Here is a 25690-nt window from a genome sequence, read left to right on the forward strand (position 1 = left end):
CAAGTGTATTTTATATTTTTTTAAAGATTTATTTATTTGAAAGAGACAGCAGGGGGAGGGGCAAAGGGAGAGGGGATAGAGAGAGAGAAGCAGACTCCCCACTGAGTGCGGAGCCCGATGCGGGGCTTGATCACAGGACCCTGAGATCATGACCGGAGCCAAAATCATCGGTTGGAGATTTAACTGACTGAGCCACCCAGGCACCCCAAATCCAGTGTATTTTAAAAGCAAGAGTCTTATATATTAAGTACAAATAGATACTTGAGATACCTTTTTATAAATGAATGCAGAAAAATGTTTTAGGCAGGATGGTAATGTCAACTATGTGTTATAAAGATTAAAACATACAATATAATTCAGCTTTAGGTACACTAAGTTACATAGGAGCTTCTCCACTATTTAATGTGTGCCAGATTTATGTTTCTAGCCAGTAAAAGTGAAGATTACAGGGGTGCCTGGGTGTCTCAGTGGGTTAAGCATCTGCCTTGGGCTCAGGTCATGATCCCAGGGTCCTGCAATTGAGCCCCACGTTGGGCTCCCTGCTCAGTGGAGAGTCTGCCTCTCTCTCTCCCTCTGCCCTTCCCCCCTGCTTGTGCTTTCTCTCTTTCTCAAATAAATAAAATCTTAAAAAAAAAAAAAGTGAAGATTACAGAAAAAAAAATGTTCCAGAAGTATTGGACTTTCTAACAATCTGCAATCAAAAATATTAAGGCATTTTTATTTTCCACTTACCTCCTCTGCAGCTTGTTTAGAACTGAGATCAGCTTCATCTTTGTTAGCACAGGGGGCCTGAGACCTACAGGCAAGTTGATACTGAAACTTCTTTAAAGTTTGTGCATAATCTCCCATAGAACGATTGTAGTTCCAGAAAGTAGGACTGGTGGAAGGCGAGGTAGAGTCTGGACTCCCTACAATGATGAATTTAAAGAGCATCAGTGTGCGCTGTAATAATTTTGACATCCAGATTTAGCTCACAAACGCTGGGTATCAAGGCACCTAGGTAAGGGCAATCAAGGAAGACAAAGCCCCAAGGGACTCTTCTCCTCCCTCCTCCCTGACATTGTCTTTTCTTTAGAGAACATATTTTAGCCTTTGCTAAAAATTAAAAAGAACATTTTCTGAGCAATATCATGTTAAGAATTCTAAATGGTTGAAATGTTTATTTTTGTTGTAAAATTAAGCTTGTTTCGTTCTCTAAGATTTTCAAATGATTCAGCAAGAAACAAAGAAAAGACACATTTCTTCAGGAAAGAAATAGCCTAAGGAAGTTCCCTGCTTGAATTTTTAGTAGCTTTCTGAATGGGACAACTACAGTCTTCTATTAATAAACTACTCTTTGGGTCAGCAGCTACGCTCGCTATTCCCTGTACTACACTGCGTTCTCTTTATAACCTGTAATAACTCCTGTGTTGTATTAAAAGAGATTGCCGATTACACTTCTAAATTTATACATTTACTCCCAGGAAATGTTAATAATGGGGGGGACTTAATCCTCCAGGGGCTTCTACCAGACTACTTAGCACACTTAAAGGTTATAGTTTGTCTTTTTACCCAAACAGAATTTGAGCTCCTTGAGGGCAGGAAGTATTATTTTCCCCTAGCATCCCTATGAAGGGCTGCTGCGGCTGCTCTGGAGAATTCTGTAGGCTTTGGGAAACCTATCAGCTTGGAGTTCACTGCCCGAGTGGGAACTGGTAATAAGGATATAGGCCCAGGACACGTAGAGTTGGATTGAGACCCTTCTCCTACCTCTATCTCCTATACCCAGCAGAGGGCCAGGAACTTCAAGGGCCACATTTTTGGTAGATAAGAAAAAAATCTGTCCACTGGCACCAGGATATAACAAGGAAATTTGTCTGTTTTAGGTGGTACAGGGATTTAAAAATTATCCATTTTTGTATGGGTTTAGAATACCCATTTATACTACCTGTGAAGTCCAGGAACCTCCTAGCCCAGAAATTACCTTAGTTCAAGGTCAGTGATACTCCTTAGGCACTTGGCAGAGGCAAATATAAAACTGCTAGGAGGAGACAAGGCTTCTCTCCACCTTTCCCAGGATAGAAAAGCACAGATAAATAAAACCCTACTGCAGATGAGGTTACCAAAAACAAACAAAAAAACACATAAATCACAAGAGGAAACAGGGTTCCAAGCAAAGGAATCAACAAGATGAAAATGTCAGTATTTAATCTACAAGAACTTTAGATAACTGAACTACTGGACAGAAGCTTTTATTTATTTATTTATTTATTATTTTTTTAAAAGATTTTATTTATTTATTTGACAGAGAGAGACACAGCGAGAGAGGGAGCACAAGCAAGGGGAGTGGGAGAGGGAGAAGCAGGCTTCCTGCCGAGCAGGGAGCCCGATGCGGGGCTCGATCCCAGGACCCTGGGGATCATGACCTGAGCCGAAGGCAGACGCTTAACGACTGAGCCACCCAGGCTCCCCTCTCAATCACTTTAAACATAACTTTTTAAAAGCTTCTGTCCAGGGGCGCCTGGGTGGCTCAGTCGTTAAGCGTCTGCCTTCGGCTCAGGTCATGATCCCCAGGGTCCTGGGATCGAGCCCCGCATCGGGCTCCCTGCTCGGCAGGAAGCCTGCTTCTCCCTCTCCCACTCCCCCTGCTTGTGCTCCCTCTCTCGCTGTCTCTCTCTCTGTCAAATAAATAAATAAAATCTTAAAAAAAAAAAAGTGATTGAGACAGGAAAAAGAACTGAAAACATAAGAACAAAACAGGATACTCCCAAAACAAATCATGCATATTTGAAAGAGAACCAAGTAAAACCTTGAAAACTGGAAGAAAAAAAAAAACCACCCACAACAAATTAAAAAACTCAGTGAGTTAAACAGCAAGTTAGACACTGCTTACTGAAGAAAGAACCAACCATCAGTGCAAACTGGCTAAAACAAACTGTGGGGTGAGGGGTAAAACAGAAGAATGCCAAACTAGTGAATGTGGAAGAAATGAAAGTATTAGAAAGTCTCCACTTTGAGGGGCGCCTGGGTGGCTCAGTCGTTAGGCGTCTGCCTTCGGCTCAGGTCATGATCCCAGGGTCCTGGGATCAAGCCCCGCATTGAGCCCCGCATCGAGCCCCGCATCGGGCTCCCTGCTCCGTGGGAAGCCTGCTTCTCCCTCTCCCACTCCCCCTGTTTGTGTTCCATCTCTCGCTCTTGCTGTCTTTCAAATAAATAAATTAAAAAAAAAATAGAAAGTCTCCACTTTGCAACCACCACTGCATTAACTCATTTGGGAGAGGACCATCAATGGATGCTAAAACCACTCGGTGAAAGGTGACTAGGGAAACAGGATTCACAAGATGCAAAGTATCACACTACAGATTATTTATTAATTACAAAAGGGAAAGCCAAGGTTGCCATCATTTTGACCAAGTGATCCAATTTAATGTTACCAATAAAGGGACAAAATGGTACAGGGATGTGTTTCCTGATATATGGTGAAAGGAGCATACCACCACCTAAGTTGTATTCTTGCCAAAAAATTGTATTTAAACCAATTCTAATCTAATAATGAAAAATGACCACACAAATCCAAATTTGCAAAACAACTAGGCTGACCTCTTCAAATGTAAATGTCATGATCCTGCATCAGTAAAAAAAAGGCTACAAAGGCCATTATTGGGTCAACGGGAAGAAATGTGATTATGAATAATATTAGTATCTTAAATATGATAATTATGTTGTAGTTAGAAAGGAAAATGTTCATGTTCTTAGGAGATGTGTGCAAACTAATGAAGGATGAAGTGGCCAGTCAGCAAAAAAATGTGTGAGAAAAAGTAAATGTGAGTGCCTGGTTTCTTATTATTGGAGAAAGGAGTTACAAATATGAAAAGGGAGGAGGCTGGAATAAACCCTGTATAGTTGGATTGGAATTGGAGGTATTAGTATGAACTCATGGTTTTTAATATATATAGATGGACAGATACAGAAATATATATAGGTGTGTGTGTGTGTGTGTGTGTGTGCGCGCGCGCGCGCGCATGCGCATATATTCCTAGCTGTCCTTTGAGAGGACCCAGAGTAATGATGTCCCATCATCACTGACATATCCAGTGCCCGGACATTAATTTCTATTTTTTTTTTTTTAAAGATTTTATTTATTTATTTATTTGAGAGAGAGAGAATGAGAGAGAGCGAGTACATGAGAGGGGGGAGGGTCAGAGGGAGAAGCAGACTCCCTGCCGAGCAGGGAGCCCCATGCGGGACTCGATCCCGGGACTCCAGGATCATGACCTGAGCCGAAGGCAGTCGCCCAACCAACTGAGCCACCCAGGCGCCCACCGGACATTAATTTCTAAATATCATTCTCCACTAAAAGCAATCATGGCCCCTTGGAGAAACAGACTGACTCCAGAGTTAGTTAACCATGGAAAGTACAAGAGGAGCCTGAAATATCTTTTGGTGCTAGAAAGTAAAACAAAACAACAACAAACAAACAAAACAGAAGCCAGAGGATCCCACTAGCCAAATCTGAGACCATCTAACCAACAAAATAAATGACATGACCGGGGAGAAGAAAAAGTTCTATCTCACAACAGAATGCCAACAAATAAATGTAAAAGGTGGTTGCATGACAATGTGAATGTACTTAACACCACTGAATTATATACACTTAAGAATGGTTAAAATGGTAAATATTATGCATATTTTATCACAAAAGACGTTTGAAAATGTTAAAGGGAATAATAAAGAAGGAATGCTGGAATTAGAAAGCCACTATGAGAACCAACATAGTAACAATTTTGAAAAGAAACTTAAAAGGATGTTAAAGCTACTAAGTCAAATATGATGAGAAAGAGGATATTTACACAGCCTCAAAGCAGCTCTTTACAAAAATACTTATTATTTACAAATTAATTTATACAAAATACTAAATTACCTAAAACCTACAGGTAATGAGTTAGAAGTATAGGGATGGAGATAAATATACCAGGCAAACACTAACCAAAAGAAAATTAGTTCAGCTGTGTTAATATCAGAGAAAATAGACTCGAAGGCAAAAAGCTTAAGAGATAAAGATAAAAGGACTAATTGACCATAATGATATTAACAATCCTGAATTTATATGCACTTAGCATAATTTCCTACATATTTAGCAAATTTGACAGAATTACAAGAAGACATTTAATGGAAGACAATCAGTGGGAGCTTTTAATGGACTTTCTTACTAACTAATAGATCAAGTGGATGAAGATTAATAATATAAAGACTTTAAGAACACCTTCAAGAAGTTTGGTTCAATGAACAAATATGGAGCCCAGTATTTAGAGACTATGCATTATTTTCAATATACTGAGAACCATTTATTTTTTTTTAATTTTTTTAATTTTTTTTAAGATTTTATTTATTTATTTGACAGAGAGAGAGAGAGAGAGACAGTGAGAGGGAACACAAGCAGGCGGAGAGGGAGAAGCAGGCTTCCCACTGAGCAAGGAGCCCGATGTGGGACTCAATCCCAGGACCCTGGGATCATGACCTGAGCCAAAGGCAGACGCTTAACAACTGAGCCACCCAGGCGCCCCTACTGAGAACCATTTATAAAAAGTGATCACACAGCAGGCCTAAATCCAAGTCTTAAGAAATACCAAAGAATTGACAGGGTACAGTTCACAATCTCTAGCTGTAGCACAATTCACTTAGGGGAAAAATAAAAGATAACCAAGCCTTCATTTCATATGTTGGAAATGAAAAGCAACACCAATCACTAATACTTCTTCTAAGCAATAATAACAACACTTCTAAATAACTCCAAAGGATCAAAGAAGAAAAAAAACGGAACCCAGAAAATATCTCAGTAAGACAAAGATTTGTAGAGGGAACAACCTAGGTGTTTTTTGCATTATACTCTATAATTTTCAGTAAACTTGAAATATTTCAAAATTTAACAAGAAGAAAAAGTATGCATCAACAAATAACAAGATAATATTGATTTGTTTCTTTGACATTTCTGGCACTTTCAGGCAAAATTAAATTAAAAATCAATGGAGAGATTTCAAGTGACACAAAGAGCCATGGTCCAATAACTGACTTCCTCATTGTGGTCATGCTTTAGCACCTAATGTGCTTTCTGTGAAAGTTCCCGAGGGGAAAAAATCATTACTTGGCTCAATAACCTAATTTGGTTTCAAATAATTGACTTTGTTATAATCAAATCCACTCCAAGTAGATTAAGATTTGCTAACACTGTTTCCCAAAGTAAACCAAAGACAAGTTCAAAAATGTTCTGAAAAACAGCAGCACTTCTACAGTAAATCCGTTCTCTCTCCGCCACACCAATCTTCCCAAGGACCAAAAGGAGACAACTATTGCTTCAATAAGCTTTGCTATGCACTGCTGTAAAAACATTTGATAGCCTCAACTTTTAAATAGAAAGTATAACTTACATTATATGAAAAAGCTTTCAATCTTAATGTGGATGAAAAGTTCAAGATCTCCCGGTTCAGCTATATTTTACTTCTTAAATTTGGTGAGCTTAATTCTAACTATACAAAATATAAAAACAAAATGTATTTCTCTCCTAGGCTATACAAGGTATATTAGTAAAAAAGAAACATTTATGGACAGGTATCAAAATACTGAACATAGTGAGTTAAGGATAATGTAAAGGAACACCAAAAATAGGTACATTAGATCTAACTAAAAATATATATACGTACCCAGCTTAACTCTATGCTGTTTCTCTTCTTCACTTCTAAGAAAAGTATCCAAAGTTCGTAGATCTGTCATGTAGTCTTCTTTGTCAGTAGGGGAATTATAGACGGTGGGTGAAGACCGGTAGCGAGACCTCAATCCACTGCTCTCCGCTGGTCCAACAGTAGCAGGGTACGGAGAAGAAGCAGAGGGACTACAGCTTGCCAACTATACAAAATAAAAGAACTTCTTTATTGAAATTTATTTCTGTTTTGGTTTTTGACTTTCAAAAAGTAATTAGAATGGCCAAAATCCAGAACCATGACAATACTGAATGTTGATGAGGATGTGGACCAACAGGAACCCTCATTCACGGCTGGCGGGAATGCAAAATGTATATGTAGCCACTTTGGAAGACAGTTGGCAGTTTCTTACAAAACTAAACTACACTTAGCATATGATCTAGCAATTGTGCTCCTTGGTATTTACCCAAAGGAGTTGAAAACTTATGTCTACACAAAAACCCGCATACAGATGTTCACAGCAGCTTTACTTGTAATTGGCAAAACCTGGAACCAATGAAGACATCCTTCAGTAGGTGAATGGGTAAATAAACTGTGGTACAGCTGGACAAGGGAGTATTAATCAGCATAAAACAAAATGAAATATGGGGCACCTTGGTGGTTCAGTTGGTTAAGCATCCAACTCTTGATTTCGGCCCAGATCATGATCTCCGGGCCATGAGATCAAGTCCCACAGAGCCAAGTCAGCTCCAGGCTGGGCATGGAGTCTGCTTAAGAGTCTCTCTGTCCCTCACCCTCATCTCTTTGCTGCCCACTCCACCTCCCCACTCCTGCACGAGCATTCTCTTTCAAAAAAGAAAAAAAGAAGTGACCCATCAAAGCCATGAAAAGACACGGAAGAAACTTAAATGCACATAACTAACTGAAAGAAGCTGATCTGAAAATGCTACACACTGTATGATTCCAATTACATGATATTCTGGAAAAGGCAAAACTATGGAGAAAGTAAAAAGATCAGTAGTTGCCAGGGACTGGGGAGGATGAATAGGTAGGGCACAAAAGGTTTTTAGGGCAATGAAATTACCCTGTTATGATACCATACAATAATGGTGGATACGTGTTACTATATATTTGTCCAAACCCACAGAATGCACACCACTGAGAGTGAGCCCTAAAGTAAACTATGGCCTCTGGGTGATAATGATGTTCCAATGTAGGTTCATCAATTGTAACAAATGTACCACTCTGGTGGGGGATTTTGATAGCTGGGGGGAGGCTATGCCTGTGTGGGGGCAAAAGGTATACAACATGTCTCTGTACCTTCCTCTCAGTTTTGCTACAAACCTAAAACTATTCTAAAAAAAAGTCTGTTTTTTAAAAAAGCAATATATGCATGTTTTAAAAAATGTAAAGTTTGAAGAAAGTAAGTCATACTCTTAACTCCATAACCTAGAGATAATACAATCCCCTTTCATATTTTATGTTCATATCTTTAAATGTACACAGCTATATCAGTATATTTTTCCTTTTACATAATTGAGATAATACTGTTTAGCTTTATAACTTCATTTTTTTATTTTAATTTTTTAAAGATTTACTTATTTTAGAGATGGAGACAGAGAGAGCGTGTGAACATGTGCATGCGGGAGCAGGGGTGGGTGGCAAAGGGTAGTGGAAGAGGGACAGGGAGAGAATCTCAAGCAGACTCCCAAGCAGAAACCAATTGAGCACCCCAAGTGTCCCCTCACTGTTTTTTTTTAAATTAAAATTTTCCGGGCGCCTGGGTGGCTCAGTTGTTAAGCGTCTGCCTTCGGCTCAGGTCATGATCCTGGGGTCCTGGGATTGAGTCCCGCATCGGGCTCCCTGCTCGGCGGGAAGCCTGCCTCTCCCTCTCCCACTCCCCCTGCTTGTGTTCCTGCTCTAGCTATCTCTCTCTCTGTCAAATAAATAAATAAAATCTTTAAAAAAAATAAATAAAATTAAATTAAAATTTTCCTATAAAAATCCTTTATAAATATTCTTACTGGCTGTGTAATATTTCATTGTACAAATATACCATAATTTATTTTTATATTCTCTTTTTCTAGACATTTGAACTGTCTACATAATTTTTGGCCACTGTAAATAATGTTATGATTAACATCTTTGTACATAAATCTTAATTTCTGAGGATGCCCTTCAGGAGATTACTAGAACATAAATGACTGGGTCAAAGCATATGAACATTTAAATACATATTCCCATTCTATTAAATGAAAATGTTATACTAAGTACAATTCAGAAGAAAGTTGATAGAAGGACCTATTTTGGTATATATCCATCAGCATTACTACTTTAAAATGTTTATTTGATATAGAAGAATTTTTAAAAATTTACATTTAGCTTGTGTTTCCTTATACTTACGAAGTTAAACATTTTAAAAATACAATTACTGGTCACTGTATTACCTATTTTATTAAATATCTACTCCAGTACATCGATAATTATTTTTACTGGGGTTTCATTATCAATTTATATTAGCTTGCCTTAAATCAAGGATTAAAAAATCTTTTAGTTTAATGCTGATTTAAAATAAAAAGGTTAATCCTCTTCCATATTGATTTCTCTTATGGGGGTGGAGCCTATTTAAAAAAAAAATCCTTACATATGCTATGATGACATTTGGGCTAAATAAACCATATTGGGCTAATAAACCATTGACTGGTTTATTCTTACTCAAGGGGCATATTTTATGCACAATATATATTACCTTATTTTATTATTTTTATTTTTTTATATTACCTTACCTTATCCTCTCAATAGTAGGTAAATATTACTACTGTACTAATTGTGGACATGAGAGGTTAGGTTAACTCACTCAAGATCCTACCAGGATTTCAATCCAGTTTTCTGACTATAGAATTTAGGCTTTTAATATGTTTTACTGGATCAGAATTAGCTGTCCATACACTCGAAGAATGTGGGTAACTACTGAAGATGGGTAACAGGTATGTTTGAAAACTTCAATAATCAAAAGTTTAAAAGTAACTGGTTTCTTGAAAATTTAAAAGAACTCAGAAGCAAAATTTCAGGGCTCTAATATATTCTGCAGATATATTTGATTAAAATTTTTCTTCTGTATTTATTTAGGTTTTCTACTTAGTCAATCTTGGCATTTCTTCCCTAGAAAAATAATTACTCTATTTCATTAACTTTTCCAAGGTAGTAATTTGATTCAACAAATACTTATATAGCATCTATATTCCATACACTGGGCTAAGAAAACAAAGATGAATAAAAAACACAATCCTGTACTTGAGGTTACAATCTAGTAGAAAAAGATAATTAAACAATGCTACCAACTTTATGTAAAGAGTTATTTAGTACAGATTAGTAATAGTTTCTAAGAAATAAAAATAACTTATTCAAGAGTAAACTATGGTATTTCCACTAGATGAGTATTAAGTAGCCATTAAACAGAAATTATGTTTGGGTGGTAAGACTATGAGTGATTTTTCTTTTCTCATGAAAATAAAAGCTATTTTTACAAGTCATATTTACCTATGGGTTATGAATTATCACTATATACACATTTTCTCATAATATTTAACTTGAACAAAATGTTCTAAATTCTACTACTTGCCAAAATTATTATCAGGTAACCAGTAGTATGGAATTTCATTACAAAGAAATACTATATAAAGAGTAAGGGGCAGTGTGTTGATTTCATTTCCAGACATCCCTCATTTAACTAGCAGCTATAGAGATGTTAGTCTAACTAGAGAGAGCATCTGAAAATGTGACCATCCCCCCCTGCCTATTAAATGATTTTTTAAAAAGATTTTATTTATTTGACACAGAGAGAGAGAGAGAGAGAGAGCACAAGCAGGCGGAGTGGCAGGCAGAGGGAGAGGGAGAAGCAGACTCCCCGCTGAACAGGGAGCCCTATGTGGGGCTTGATCCCAGGACCGCGGGATCATGACCTGAGCCAAAGGCAGACACTTAACCAACTGAGCCACTCAGGCACCCCTGATTTTTTTTTTTTTTTTTTTTTAAAGATTTTATTTATTTATTCATGAGAGACAGAGAGAGAGAGAGAGGCAGAGGGAGAAGCAGGCTCCCAAGGAGCAGGGAGCCCGATGTGGGACTCGATCCCAGGACCCTGGGATCATGACCTGAGCCGAAGGCAGACGCCCAACCATCTGAGCCACCCAGGCGCCCACCCCTGATTTTTTTTAAGTAACCTCTACACACAACATGGGGCTCGCACACACAACTACGAGATGAAGAGCTGCACGCTCTACTGACTGAGTCAGCCAGGCGCCCCTGACCATCTCTTTAATGCTCCTTTTATGTTCTTATGCTTCAGGCAGGAGTCATACTTTCAAATTTGTCAGTGTTGCTTCTATCAAGTCCAAAAATGAGAACTATATCCCACTTTACTGTGGGAGTTGGAATGAAGGTTTCTAATCATCCGTTTTGAAAGGGGTGTCCATCCTCAAGAGTCCAACTACACAACTCTTTTTAGCTTAGGAGGTAATCCAACATGATGAAAGCATTAAAATTTTATTTATTTATTTAGTTTAGTTTTTTTTTTTAAAGATTTTATTTATTTGTAAGAGAGAGCGAGTGAGCAGACGCACAAGCGGGGGACCGGCAGGCAGAGGGAGAAGCAGGATCCCCACCAAGCAAGGAGCCCGATGCTGGACTCGATCCCAGAGCCCTGGGATCACGACCTGAACGAAGGCAGACACTTAACCGACTGAGCTACCCACGTGTCCCAGAAAGCATTAAAACTGTATAAGGATATACAAAAGTTTCACATAAACAAGCAAAGAAAGAGGGCAAACATGAATTTAAAAACTAAAGGAAAAAATTATCATAGTCTCAACTGGTCTGAAAAACCCTGCAGAAAGATCCTAGATGGTGGGGCACCTAGGTGGCTCAGTCGTTAAGTGTCTGCCTTCGGCTCAGGTCATGATCCCAGGGTCCTGGGATCGAGCCCCGCATCGGGCTCCCTGCTCGGCGGGAAGCCTGCTTCTCCCTCTCCCACTCCCCCTGCTTGTGTTCCCTCTCTCGCTGTGTCTCTCTCTGTCAAATAAATAAATAAAATCTTTAAAAAAAAAAAAAAAGATCCTAGATGGTGACCCTCAGAGTCCATTATCTTTGCGAAAGCTAATTTTTTTTCTTTCATTTTAGGATGTAGTATAAAGAACTTCTGACTAGGTATCAGGATCTGGGTTCTGTTCTTGGCTCTTAAACGGGCAATTTGGGCAAGTCAATTATCCACTGTTCCTCAGTTCTCTCAGTGAGAAGATGAGGAGTTTTGACTCATTAGCTGATTTTCAAGGTAGCTCCCCATACTAAAATAATGTGACTGGCCAAGAGAAAGGATTCATTACCTTATTATAACCACTGACAGGAGAGTAAGTCACTCCAGGGCTATAGGAACCGCTGCCCCCTGATGACAGACCTTGCAGCTGAGGGCTATATCCAGTTATACAGCTGGTGGTGAACTTGGGGCTGGTACTGGGTGAACGAGATGGGCTATAACTCAACACACTCTGACCCTGAATTGAAGGAGAAGGTGGAGAGGGAGGGATCTGGGTTGCTGCCAGATCATGTGGAGGAGTAGTCTGTACAACTAGAAGGAAGGAAAGAATAAATAAATAAATAAACAAATAAATAAATGAGTGAGTGAGTGAATAAAAGATGTGTGTGCATGTATAAATAAAATTTCTACAAAAACAGACTTAATGAACTGAATCTTTTTCAAGAAAAGAGAAAGTAATAGGGTGACTGGGTTGTTAAATTACATAACGTATTATAACCTAAGGACACAAAGTAGTTGTTTACCATTTCCACAGATTTTAAAGTAAGAGATTAGCTTCAATGCTGTAAGAGTTAGTCATTTAATTTTAATTGTAATTAAGCAAAGGAACAAACTTTCATGAGGCTGTTGAATATTATTTCCATTCAGTTTATACAAATAGGAATGATAATCATTGGTCTTAAGACAATTTATTATACACTTGCTTAATATAGTTGAACCAGATGGCCTTAGAAGTCCCTTCCAGCTCAGTCTATAAAAAGGGCAAATTAAATTGAGAAAGATTTATTGCCAACCTTTCCCCCACCTTTGCAAAAGATATAAAACACTTACCAGCTGTTTTCAACCCTAAAAGTGTTTGCTGTCCAGGGCTAACAACCAGACTTGTTGGTGCCACAGTGTATTTGAAATATCTCCAAAAATCAAATAAGGCGTTTAGGCTGAAGAGGGATGCAAGGGCAAGCTCTGGAAAAGAACAATATTTTTATTTTTTTAAAAGGGGGTTAGACCATCTAAAGGGGGGAACAAAAACTCTTCATATTTCAGCAAGTTAACAACAAAATTGAAAACTATCTTCTTATTCCTCATAGCAGTTACCATTTAATGAATGTCTACTATATACAATGTTTATTACTTAAATGTTTATTATAGGACATTTACTAGTGAATTTCAAAGTATTATCGGGGCACCTGGCTGGCCCAGTTGGTAGGTAGAGAATGTGACTCAATCTCAGGGTTGTGAGTTCGAGTCCCACATTGGGTATAGAGATTACTTAAAAACAAAAAATCTTAAAAAAAAAGTATCATCACTAATCCTTACAACCTAGTACAATAAACATTTTCACCTTCACTTGACTAGAGAAGTCAAGTGACTTTTGCCAAGAACACACAGCTAGTTATTGAACCCATGATTACACCTCAGGTATGCAGATTCCAAAACTCCTTGCCACACCACCTCCCTATCACAGACTCCAGGTTAATGTGTATATTAGACTATGGAATTCACTCCAATGGCCATAAAGACTCTTCATACCCCAGGACTACTGAAGAGCAGAGTGAAGCAAACAGAGGAAGTAACAAGGAAACTGAGGAAGGCATCAATGGAATAGAAATCTGGTTGTTCTTGAAAGGAGCAATGGTAGGGAAGTAGGGAAGGCATTTCAGAGAGAATAACAAATACAAATGACCACCACCAAACATTGTTTTTCATCACAGAACTCCAATGATTACCTGGAATTGTACTGTGTTTCCTCTACTAGAAAGTTCCTTCCACGAGGCAGGGACCTTGTTCCCTTCCTGCTGTATTCCCAGTTTTTGGAACACAGTACACACTCGAATATTTATGGAATGCAGGAATGAATACTAAATTGAATTAAATATGAATGCAGTTTTTCATTGGTAGTAAATCTAAATCAGAGTAAAAATTAATTACTTACCAATATACCAGAGGGGCCAGTATGTCACATTATAATATGAACTAATCAATTTTCCAGTCCTGAAAAAATTAGACAGGCTTTTCAAAATCTTAAAAAAACACGAAAAACAAACAACAACAACAACAAACACCCCAAATCCAAACACCAAAACCTGTGGAACCAACCATTGGCTTCTTTAAGTTTCACTTTTTTTTGGCTAATTAACTTACATTTCAGTATATATCATTCCAGCCATAGATACATTTAGGAGTCCCCAGGCTAAAACTACTTTCTTAGCTTCTGTTTCTTTTCTCATCTTGATGGTTCTGTCAATGAGGGAAGCACTAGGATTTGTCTCCCCTTGCATCTATTAAAAAATAAAAAGCACGGGAATTAATGAAAACAAAAACAAAAAAACACTTCTCCATTTAAGAAACTTGTGTCCTTTATAACAGTAACTAAAAACTGCACATTTCCCCTTATCTTTAAAATGTCTTTCCAAAACTCTTTACATTTTACTCTTATTATATGAAAAGGGAACGCTAAATTATGTTTATTGGCACCATACTGTAATCAACAGAGAACTGGCTCAGCACTTCAGAGAATACTTCCAATGAATAAAAATGTCTTATTTTGTATTTAAAGGATGGTGATTATATCTACAATTATTCTGTATTGTGCTTTTGGAATATGTCACAAGGATTAGCCCAAGGGCTAATTTAATAAACTCAAAATACCAAGCTTTGGGAGAAAATATTCCGTATTAGTTATAAGCCATTAAAGACTCTCCTCTTACATCTTCACGCAGAAGCCATTAACTGCCTACCATCGTAAACAACTCTGCACTCGGGACTGTCGCACGCCAGAGACCCCTCTTTTGTGTTGCTGATTAAGTGTAAGATTTTAAGTTTTGTAAGGGTGAACACTCATGGTGTGAAGGGGACGAGACCGACTGGGGTGTGTGCAGTTTGGGTCCTCATGGGATTTATATTTCCTTTGTTTCGCTAGGCCTCATCTCAGACAAACTAAGACTCTCCCGTATCTAGAGTCGTATTCAGACAGTACAGACCAGCACCCTTCGCGCCTCCCAGTCCGCGAGTCAAAACTTCCCAGTCCCGAGAGCTTCCCTCCCTGGGTCTCCCAACACAAACTTTGGCAACCCCTATTGCTTCTTTCGTCCTTCCACTAAAGGTGTTGGGACGCCTGGCCACACCCCCCTTTGGCTGAACCCTCGGCAGATCCACAGTCACGGAAATCCCACGGCCCGCGTGGACTCCACGTCCAGGAAGCACAAAGATGACCCCCAAAACGCACCATGTTCTTCGGCCGGAAGCCGCTGGCTCGCGCCACTCTCTACTGCACATGCGCGAAGCCAAGAGCGAAGGAGAAGGCAACCGGCTTGCGGGACTACAGTTACCGGAAGAACGAACCTTCTCGCGAGAAGAGGAGGGTGGGGGAGGGACGAGAGCTCTGAGCGTTACCCGGGAAACAGCTTTAGTGTTTGTGGCTCCCACTCTTCTGCGGGGAGAAAGCTGAGCAGCAAAAATTCAGACCAAGTTCTGAACTCGCAGTAAAAAGTAATAATTGTAACAAGCTGAATTTCTATATATTAATATAATTTTAGCTTCCTTAGGGTATTTATGGACTCACATTTTTAAGCAGATTTTATTAAGCAGGGTAGCTAATTGTAGGGTAGGGTATGTGGTAACGTGTCCAGACACCCATCAGCGACAGCAAAGCATTTCTCACAAAAATAAGTGTTCTGACCCGATGTAAATTCTTAAATACCCTTGGAATAAGGGTGCAGCAGTAGGAAGAAAGCCCCAAATGTGTTAAAGTTGCTAGTGGTTTTGAGGTTAAAAAAATCCAGTCGTTACTTTTCATGCATATTCTTCGGAAGAACTACTAACCCTGAGAAAAAGGCTCATCAGGGAGTTCAGTCTGTTTTTTTTTAACAAATACAAACGCCTATACTGTGCCACTGAGCCACGCGCGGGGCTGTAAAAGTGGAGTTCCCTGGTTAGTGTCTGGAGGAGTTCAGCCGACCTGTGCACTAGAGGGGCAGGAGGGGGGGCATGGTGAGCCTGGAGGGGGTGAGACTGGCAGGCTCCTGGCGAGCTTCCTGGACGAGACGTTGCAGGTCTAAGGCACAGGGCCAACAGCCACGAGGAGCAGGGCGTGGGGACCCGCCCACTGGGGTGTGGAGAAATGGTACCCTAATGAAAACATCACGCCTTTTCACAATAAGCTAGTGGATTGTTATATCATGTACGTGTCAATGACCAAAATTTTTCCTAAGATGCTCCTAAGGTCAAATAGAAGAAAATTAAGTTTCCTTGTGGTATTGCATATTAATGGAATCGGCAGGTATGCTATGCTCTTAAAGATCTAACAGATTTTTAAAAACTGTGATTTTAATAATTTTTAAGAATGCCTTAGCAGCAATGGTGTTTTGCTCTAGTTTTAGATTCAGAGATGAACTAACTCGAAAATTGTTCAAAGTGAAGGGCTTCAGTGCTCTTTCCTAAGAAATTGACACATCTTTTTTTTTCTCTTTATTTTAAGTAGGCTCCGCGCTTAGCATGGAGCCCAAGCTGGGCCTGAACTCACAACCTGAGATCAAGACCTGAGCTGGGATAAAGAATCGGAGGCTTAACAGACTGGGCCACCTAGGCACCCCTACAATAGACACATCTTTATTTCCTCTCTTAATGTCCTTAAGTTACTGTGCACTTATTGAAGGCTTAAGAAGGAACACTGTTATATATAGTGTTTTGCTAACTGGCATTATGTATTAGTTTGCAAGGGTTACCATAAAAAATACCACAGACTGGGTGGCTTAAACAACAAAAATTTATTTTTTCACAGTTTTGCAGGTTGAAAGTCCAAGACCAAGGCACCAGCAAAACTGGTTTCTCCTGAGACCTCTTCCTTGGCTTGAAGATGGCGGCCTTCTGTGTCCTCACATGGCCTTTTTTTCCTGTGTCCACACACCCCTGGGGTGTCTCTTTCTCTTATTATAAGGACATCAGTCATATTGGATTAGGGCCCTATCTTTATGACCTCTTTAACCTTAATTATCTCTTTAAAGGCCTTATCTCTGGTTATTGTCAAATTGGGGGTTATTCATTCAACATATGAATGTGGGGGAACGCAGTTCAGTCTATAACATGTTAGATGTGTGCATGTCAATTTACAGTGATATGATACATACGAAGAGACTGAAAAAAAAGAATGGATACCTCAGAGTCTTAGATTTTACAGACATTAAAATTTAAAGAAAATACAGTATGTACAAGTTTCAGGAAAATAAAAAAAGATTAAGGTAGAGTGCACCCTTTTGATGTATGGGGGAAATACCATAAACTTTCATAGAAATAATTTAGGTAAATCTTCCAAAAACTTAGAAATCCAAGAAGTGTTTGTCAGTTCCTGTCACAGTTACTGAAGTGTATGTCACAATAGGTTGTCAAGGAAATTGTCATATACATGGAGTGAAGTACTTCTCGGTCATCTTCATTCTTTTGAGCATGCTTTATTTTCAAAGCAAGAAGCCATCATGGGAGACCTTTTTTCCTTATTTTGGGAGGTGGATCCTCCCCCCATCCCTTTAAGTTTTACCATCCCAAGTCAGGAATATGAATGCCGGAAGGATGACTCTTGCGGGGCAATAGGGAACTTCCTGCTTTGGTATTTTGTCATTATATTGGTCCTGATGTTCTTCTCTCGGGCTTCTGTCTGGGTAGGATATCCTATTTCATTTAAAATAATATGTTTACTCTATCATAGGGGATTTTCCATAAAATAAATTCACTTTACTTCGATCAAACTACTTTTTTAAAAGTTTGTTTTCTAGTTTTAAAAATAATGCAATCTCGTTCTAGAGCATCCAAGAATACAGAAAAGGATGAAGAAGAAAATTTAAACTACTGTGATCCTATTTCCTAGAGATAGCCGTTGTTAATATTTTGGAGTAATATTCTAGTTTTTTTGTCTTTTTCTCTATCTCCGTATATTTCTCTCAATCTCTCTTTGATCTTACATGGTTGGTATTGCATTGTATATATTTTCATATCCTGCTTTTTAAAAACTTAATATTATATTGTAACACTTCCTCAAATCATATTCACACAGCAGCACTCTTAATGACTGCATAATTTTGCCTTGTGGTTGCACCATAACAAATCTGCAATTCTGAGACATCTAGGTTGTTTGCAGTTTGTCCATAGCCTGTGTAATGCTGGGATAAATTTCCCTACTGGTAAATGACCTCCAAATTCCTTTTGTAGCCACGTAATTCTAAGCAAAGATACAAAAGTTGTCATATTTATAGAATACATGTTGTAGGATTTGGGAGCTTTTAGAATGAAGCAATGTACTCTCCTGAAAGATAAGATGCAGAACTAAACTAAACTAAACAGAACAAAAGTCACCACTTTAGACCACCTACTAGCAGAAGAAAATGCCATCCTCTTAGGAATGAGATAGCCCAGTTTTTCAGGACTGTGAATCTCCAACATATTTTGAGTAACTGAGCTCTTATAAATTGCTGACATGGAGTCCTTGCTGGCCATTAATACCAGGCTGATGATTAATCAAACCACCATCATTTGGCATTACAGCCAGAGCGCTGGCCTGGCAATGGTCAGCTAGACTTGAGTGCTGCATCAACTCTAGATGGAAAGGAGGAGTTTTGTTATGTCTATGCCAGCTGGGTTCCATTATAATAATCAAAGACTCTTCCCCTCACCATGTCTTCCCCCTAAGAAGAAGTTCCATCTAAAGTCTAAATGCTTCTTAAAGTAGATACTTAGCCAAAAGGAGATTTAGAATAGTGATCCCTTATATGTGTCCTAGACTCCCTAGCTAAGTATATTGAATTTGTCTGGATTGGCCAGAAAAGCTACTTTAGAAAATTAACAAAAAAATTGAAATTGATTCCTGGCAATTTCATCATGAACACCACTTAAGAGGTCTAAGTTATTCTTCTGCTCCTTTGCTTGCATCAGCTCTTTGGAATCATAGAGCCTGAGCTTCAAGGACCTAAGACAGCATGCAGTCCAGCCTCCTTTTTGTAGGCAAGTAAGATACCAGTATCCCTCCTTTTTTTTTTTTTTTTAAAGATTTTATTTATTTATTTGAGAGAGAGAGAATGAGAGAGAGCACATGAGAGGGGGGAGGGGCAGAGGGAGAAGCAGACTCCCTGCCAAGCAGGGAGCCCGATGCGGGACTCGATCCTGGGACTCCAGGATCATGACCTGAGCTGAAGGCAGTCGCTTAACCAACTGAGCCACCCAGGCGTCCCCTTTTTTTTTTTTTTTTTAAATAAGACCCAAAGAAATTAAGTGACTTGTCCAATGTCACACAAGTGGTTAGTGATGGAGGAGAAATAGACCCAGGTTTCCTGCCATGTAATTCATTTGCTTCAAAACATAGCTGAAATGTTGAATTAAATCTATTCAGTGCTGATTAAAACCTTAATTATCTTAGAGGTTTCGTCTTTCACTTTGTACCCCTATGGCAGTTACAATCGGCTGAACTGCTTCTTGTGAAGGGTCGCAGATTTGAAATCTGAGAACCATATGAGAGCTAGTCAAGGAGGATGGAATTTTTCTTTCACTTTGAACTTCATTTTCTCTGCTAAACTATGAGCCTTTATTTACAAACCTTGAAGTAATGGTAAAAGCGTGATGGAAATGTGGTGGTAATTATCCTCAAATGTGAAGCACACTGATTTCCTCTGGATTTGCCACTCTTTAAGATGCATTCACCCTTTTGCTTTCAGACACTATAAATACTATATTTAGCTTATATGTTTGTTTAGTGTTTATTCAGACTTCTAGTGCTGGTATTTTTCCAAACAATACTGGTCCAAGCTTCTCATTTTGCATATGTGGAAACTGAGCTTTAGGAGGTGTCAAGTGAATTGTTAAAACTGCAGACCTGTGCCATGGCTCAAGGCAGAGCCATACCTAGATCTCTCCACTGTTCTCGCCTACTCCTCAGGGCAGGCCCTGCTGATGTTTTCACTCACTGAGTCACACACAGATAGTTAATAAAATGCTTTTGGTAACCACAGTTCGTGCAATTCCACTTAGCTTGATGCAAAATCTTTTGATTTGGGGATTATATTTTGATTTGACATCAAGTCAAATATGGAAGCTTTCCGTAAAAATGATGTAAACCTAATAAATGTTTTTAAACATTTCTCCCTGCCCATTACAAAAGTATGCATTATAGAAAACGTGGAAATTATAGGAAAGTACAAAAAAATGAGAAAAAACCGCTCCAGATTACATGGAAATAACCAACTACTATGAACTTTTAGGTGGATAAACTTCTAATCATTTAATAATTAACTCTATAAGTATTAAATTTAAAATAAGCCTCCCCCGGGACGCCTGGGTGGCTCAGTTGGTTAAGCGTCTGCCTTCGGCTCAGGTCATGATCCCAGGGTCCTGGGATCGAGTCCCGCATCGGGCTCCCTGCTCCGCGGGGAGCCTGCTTCTCCCTCTGCCTCTGCCTCTCTGTCTATCTCTCATGAATAAATAAATAAAATCTTTAAAAAAATAAATAAATAAAAATAAATAAATAAGTAAAATAAGCCTCCCCCCCCCCAATCATTGTTAAAAGAGAGATATCTCAAAAGAGGATTCTACTCTTAAAGGTTTTCAGAGAACGTTTGCAGTAACCCAAAAAGCAGAGAGGCACCTCATTAAAGATACTTACCTGCTGTTGTAGAGATCAGATATTAAGAAAAGAACGGGCCAAGGATCCTCGATTGTAGTTACGAATACCCACGTATGGCATTTTCAACCCAAAGGGAGTTTGACTTTCTATAAAAATTCATTTTTTCCCCAATTGTAGACAACCTGAAAAGTTAAAAGGAAAAATATCACTGTTTCACTCACAGTCAACCATTGCTAACACTTGTCTACATTGTTTAAAGTCTTTTCATATTTTTAGCTAGCTAGTGATTATACTGCATATACAAATTTGCATCTTGATTTTTAACTTAATAGTATAACGTGTATTTCCTCATGTTGAGACATGCTTTTATTATAATAATTTGTACAACTATATATTATGATTGTACCATAATTTAACCATTGCCTACTTTGATTTTTGAATTTTATATTATCCTAATTACACTGAGATTATTTTTGTGCACAAAGTTTTCTCTCTTTGAGGGGTTATTTCCTGGTGATAGATTCCTAGTAAGAATTATTATGTGTCAAAAGTGTTATGAGTATCTCTAAAGTTTTGATGTATTTTGAAAGAGTTGCTTTATATTTATATTTTAGCAAAATCATGTTCAGCATCAGAAAATGGGACACTGATCTGAACAATGGGACAAATTTATTTATGGAGTATTGGGCTAGGATATTTGAAATTGAAACAGTTCAAAGAAATCCATTTCTTTTTTGTTGCCACACTCACAGATAATATGTTATGGTTGCATTTTGGAGGAAAGTTTCTGAAAGACTTAGGAGATATTAAGTTTATGAACTCTGGTAAAGATTTCAAGGGTTACAAAAAAGGTGACCTGATAAAATGTCCTTTACAAAGTAATTAAAAATGAATCCCAGTACTATAAAATCTGTTTTTAAATGATGTTTAAATGATACTTCTTTACATTGTGAGTACGGGAAAACTTTATAACCCGTAGATCCTCATCAGTATTTTTTTCTCTCAAGTCTTTGTTCCATTTGGTTTGGTTCAAAACGTTTTGGCAGACTCTGCTATCAAAGCCTGGTCTTCCAGTGGGCAGCAGACAAGAGGATCACTATAATAGGAACTCAATAAGAATTTATTGAATTGTACTGAATGTTTAAAATTAGACATTGTCCAAGAATCTAGGGCAACAGTGTTTTATGTAAGTGAAAAACAACCAACTGAGATTGCTATTACTGATCTGTGTATTTCTGAAACAGATGTCGGAGAAGAAAAAGGATGAAGACAGTGGGACCAGCACCTCAGTCAGTAAAGGTGAGAGCTGGTGCATATTTGGTATTGGAGTATGATGAGAGAAATATGTGCTGAATGTGGAAATCAGACAACCGAGTGTGGTTAAAGGGCCTCCCCAGAGCTGTGGCAGACCCTTGGATGGGCTCCTTGCTTTAGCGCAAGACAGCTTAGCTACCTTTAATAGAGCTCAAGCTCTCTTTTCATTCCTCAAGTATTCTCCCTTCATACAGCTTGCCTTTCATATAACTTTATTGTTAGTGTTGCTACAGGACTGTGAGCTTTATATGACACTTTTTAATAACCTATAAGGAGTGGTGTGCTGGTAAATGTTTAACAACTGGCTCTCCAAAAATGGGTATGTGTATATACGTGTTTTTTTTTTTAAATGTTCCTGATATGAAGGATGTATATCACACAATTTACAAGTAACAAAATGTATGATACACTTTATGGTAAATTCCATCTTGACCACCAATTTTGGCAAAACACTTTTCCATGACTTCTGCCAGACCCTTGCATCTTTAGCCAACCGATGGTTGCAATGGATGAACAAGTGTAGTCTGATATGAATGTTATTTTCCTGTAAGTTAAGGAGTAAGATGAAGGAAGCAGGAAGATGTATGTTACAACTTACCTTGGTTGTCAATGATATGACTTCTCTGCTGAATTGGATAATCGTTTTAGAATATTCTGGAAGGATATTTCCTCGTTTTTGGGTGTGATTCACAATGTAGTGGCTACAGGATGACACTTTTAAGTGTAATCTATGTTAGTAACATGTTTTTTATCACATTAAGCCTTGATGATCCACAAAACCATGAACAAGACCTGATTAAAAAAAAAAATACCTGATTTTTGGTGCTCATTGATTTTTATCCCACCCACACTGATTTCAAATTACCAACATGATGTTGTTACTGGAGTGGAGTTGGGAATAGACGCACAGTAACACGCCATTACATAGTATTTCCAATATCCAGATAAGACAGAAATAAATAGCTTCGAGAGCTATTTCTTAATAAAATGTCATAAAATAATTAGGAAGTGATTAGTTTCAAATATTTATTACATTTATGTGTAATATGTGGATTTAATGGTAAGTTTGTATAATTTAATTTTGACTTATGGGTTGTGTTTTAACAATCATCTCAGAATTCCTTAAAGTGTAACCCTCTGTTCTTGTGAGCTAGCTGGTAGAAGACAACTATAGCACAGCACTGTGTAAAGAAAAGATCCTTTTTAGTTTCCTGCTACCCAAATCATATTCACATACATACTTGAATCTTTAAGACTTCAAGGCAAGGGAAAAAAGGGTCCTTCTCTGGAAAATCTTGGCGACCTTTCCCCCCCGATCTTATATCAGGGGTCCACAAAGCTTCAAAAGCAGTGTGTCAAGCATCTATTTGGCCCTTCTGGTCTCTAGGAGACTTGGTATCGTACTGGAAAATGCAGGCAGCTGCCAACACTTGCAAATGAGTGAAGACAAGTGGTGGCTTGCCAAATGGCAACCGAGAGTGAATCTGCACATGCCATAGGCTTCCTTAGGTAATATGAAGTTACAGTAACCAATGACATGCCTAACATCTTGATTTGTTTCATTGGTTGTTAGCAAGCAAAGACACTTCCTATAAGCGGCAAAGCAAAGATGGTGACTGGGACTCTTTACAAATGATGAAAAAACCAAAGCAGAGCCAACTTACCCCTGTAACGGACTCAGAAATGGCTTTGGTCAATGCCTATCTTGAACAAAGACGAGCCCGGCGCCATTCTCAGTTCAGCCAGGTGAATCAGATCCAACACGATAGTGATACTACTGAGTGTGACAGTGAAGAATCTAACTCGGGAGCCTCCTCGTGGAAGGAGAGTGAAAGTGAACACCATCCATCACCAGCTAGTATTAAGAAGAGAAAACTAGCTCAGAGGCAAAGGAATGTGGGAAGTTACCAAATCAGGGAAAGGCCCTGCCTCCACTGCAAAGCCATGAGAACGAATGAATGGTTGACCCGCCATTTCCTTCAAAGTACTTCAGTAACCCACATGAAGGCAGATATTCAAGAGGAAAATTGTGTACCTGACATTAATACAAAATTCAGTAAATTTTGAATTTTATCAAGTCCTTACCTTACTTGGAGCCAGATGAAAGAGATGAATAAAACACAAAAAATCACCAGAACTCTAGGTGCGGAGGCTTTTACAATAAAGTCTTTTAACAACAAAAACATACTTGAAACCCAAGAGGTAAAATTTCAGATAATTCTTTGTCCAAAAACAGGCCAGTGAATTTGTTTATGGCACCATTAGAACATCAAAGATCTGCTTCTACTATGATTTTTTAATTCAAAAGAGCACAAGACATATTTTATTCCTTGAGTGTATGTATTTTGTTTATGTCTGTAATACAAATAAGGAAGCTCTTTGAAAATATATTTATGTTCAGAAACCATTTAAATTTATTTGTATGTTTTGATTGACTGACTGAGTGAATTAGGTGACACTGGTTGGCATGGAATGGACCATATTCTCCAGGTCCGTATTTTCTGGTGACTCTATCTGAGCTGTATTGCTGCATATGTGTCAGCTACAGTTGGTGAGGAGGAAGAACTCAAGAGCCTGGAAAAATACCTGATTCCCAGAGTAGAGCAAGGAGGGAAGGGAGCATGGACCAGAGGGTGGCTGGGCTGTGGGCTGTCCACCTGGTTATTGTCCAAAGGTAATGGCAAATGTTAAAGAAAAAATCATTCTGACACCTGTTTTTTGTTTTTGTTTTGTTTGGTTATGTTTTTTAAATTTGTTTTTAAAGATTTTATTTATTTATTTGACAGAGAGAGAGCACAAGCAGGGGGAGCAGGAGAGGGAGAAGCAGGCTCCCCACCGAGCAGGGAGCCCAATGCGGGGCTTGATCCCAGGAGCTTGGGATCATGACCTGAGCCGAAGGCAGACGCCCAACTGACTGAGCCACCCAGGTGCCCCTTTGTTTTTTGTTTTTAGATTTTATTTATCTGAGAGAGAAAGAGAAAGGAAGAGAGCACCAGAGGGGAGAGGGAGAAGCAGACTCCCCCCTGAGCAGGGATCCTGGCATGGGGCTCGATCCCAGGACCCTGGGATCATGACCTGAGCCGAAGGCAGATGCTTAACCGACTGAGCCACCCAGGTGCCTCTGACACTTGTTAAATATGGTAGGGAAGACTTTATTCAAGACAACTATAGTCCCCCCTTGGCAGTATGTATACTAAAATTGGAACAGTGGAAGATTAGCATGGTTCCTGTGCAAGGCTGACATACAAATTGGTAGAGCATTCCGTATTTTTAAATAAGTCAGATAAAGACAAATACTGTATCATTTCACTTATATGTGTAATCTAAACGAGCCAAACTCACATAAACAGAGAATACAATGGTGGTTGCCAGGGGCTGGGGCTGGGGAAAATGAGGAAATGTTGGTCAAAGTGTCCAAACTTTCAGCTGTCAGATTAGTAAGTTTTGGGTCATCTAATGTACAGCTTGGTGACTCTAGCTAACAATGCTGTTACAATTACTTAGTTGAAAGTTGCTAAGGGTAAACCTAAAATGTTCTCACCACACACAACAAAATGGCAGTCATGTGAGATGGTGCATGTGGTAACTAATCTTATTGTGGTAATCTTTCACAATATATATGTGTATCAAACCATCATGTTGTACACCTTAAACTTATACAATAAAGTTGGGATTATAACTCAATAAGGTTAAGATTGAAGAGTTAAAAAAATAATGATGCCACAAAGTGCTATAAAAGAAAATAAGTCTATCAACCATACCTTAAAAAGAAAAAGACTATTGTAATAG

At 38.6% G+C, this 25690-nt stretch overlaps 2 protein-coding genes and 1 non-coding gene across 3 annotated transcripts in view; 2 read left to right on the forward strand and 1 right to left on the reverse strand.

Moving 5' to 3' along the window:
• The window catches only part of TMEM209 (transmembrane protein 209), a 31652-nt gene extending 16415 nt beyond the window's left edge, over positions 1 to 15237 (reverse strand). The window contains exons 1-7 of the mRNA XM_021699308.1: positions 15212 to 15237; positions 14128 to 14264; positions 13919 to 13977; positions 12817 to 12948; positions 12056 to 12297; positions 6678 to 6879; positions 733 to 908 (exon numbers count right to left, since the gene is read on the reverse strand). Of these exons, the coding sequence (XP_021554983.1) occupies positions 733 to 908; positions 6678 to 6879; positions 12056 to 12297; positions 12817 to 12948; positions 13919 to 13977; positions 14128 to 14264; positions 15212 to 15214 (951 nt within the window). The 5' untranslated portion in view covers positions 15215 to 15237. The remainder of the gene's footprint in view (positions 1 to 732; positions 909 to 6677; positions 6880 to 12055; positions 12298 to 12816; positions 12949 to 13918; positions 13978 to 14127; positions 14265 to 15211) is intronic.
• A 2219-nt stretch (positions 15238 to 17456) lies between these two features.
• On the forward strand, positions 17457 to 23968 carry SSMEM1 (serine rich single-pass membrane protein 1). The gene is made up of 3 exons (XM_021699416.1): positions 17457 to 17639; positions 21832 to 21886; positions 23475 to 23968. The coding sequence occupies exons 1-3, from the start codon at positions 17457 to 17459 to the stop codon at positions 23966 to 23968; spliced, it is 732 nt and encodes a 243-aa protein (XP_021555091.1).
• A 1103-nt stretch (positions 23969 to 25071) lies between these two features.
• Positions 25072 to 25173, forward strand: LOC123326426. The gene has a single exon (XR_006541086.1). It is a non-coding gene; the product is annotated as a U6 spliceosomal RNA (small nuclear RNA).
• Positions 25174 to 25690: the final 517 nt, after the last annotated feature.

This window comes from Neomonachus schauinslandi, chromosome 12 (assembly GCF_002201575.2).
Source record: "Neomonachus schauinslandi chromosome 12, ASM220157v2, whole genome shotgun sequence".
Classification (NCBI taxonomy): domain Eukaryota; kingdom Metazoa; phylum Chordata; class Mammalia; order Carnivora; family Phocidae; genus Neomonachus; species Neomonachus schauinslandi.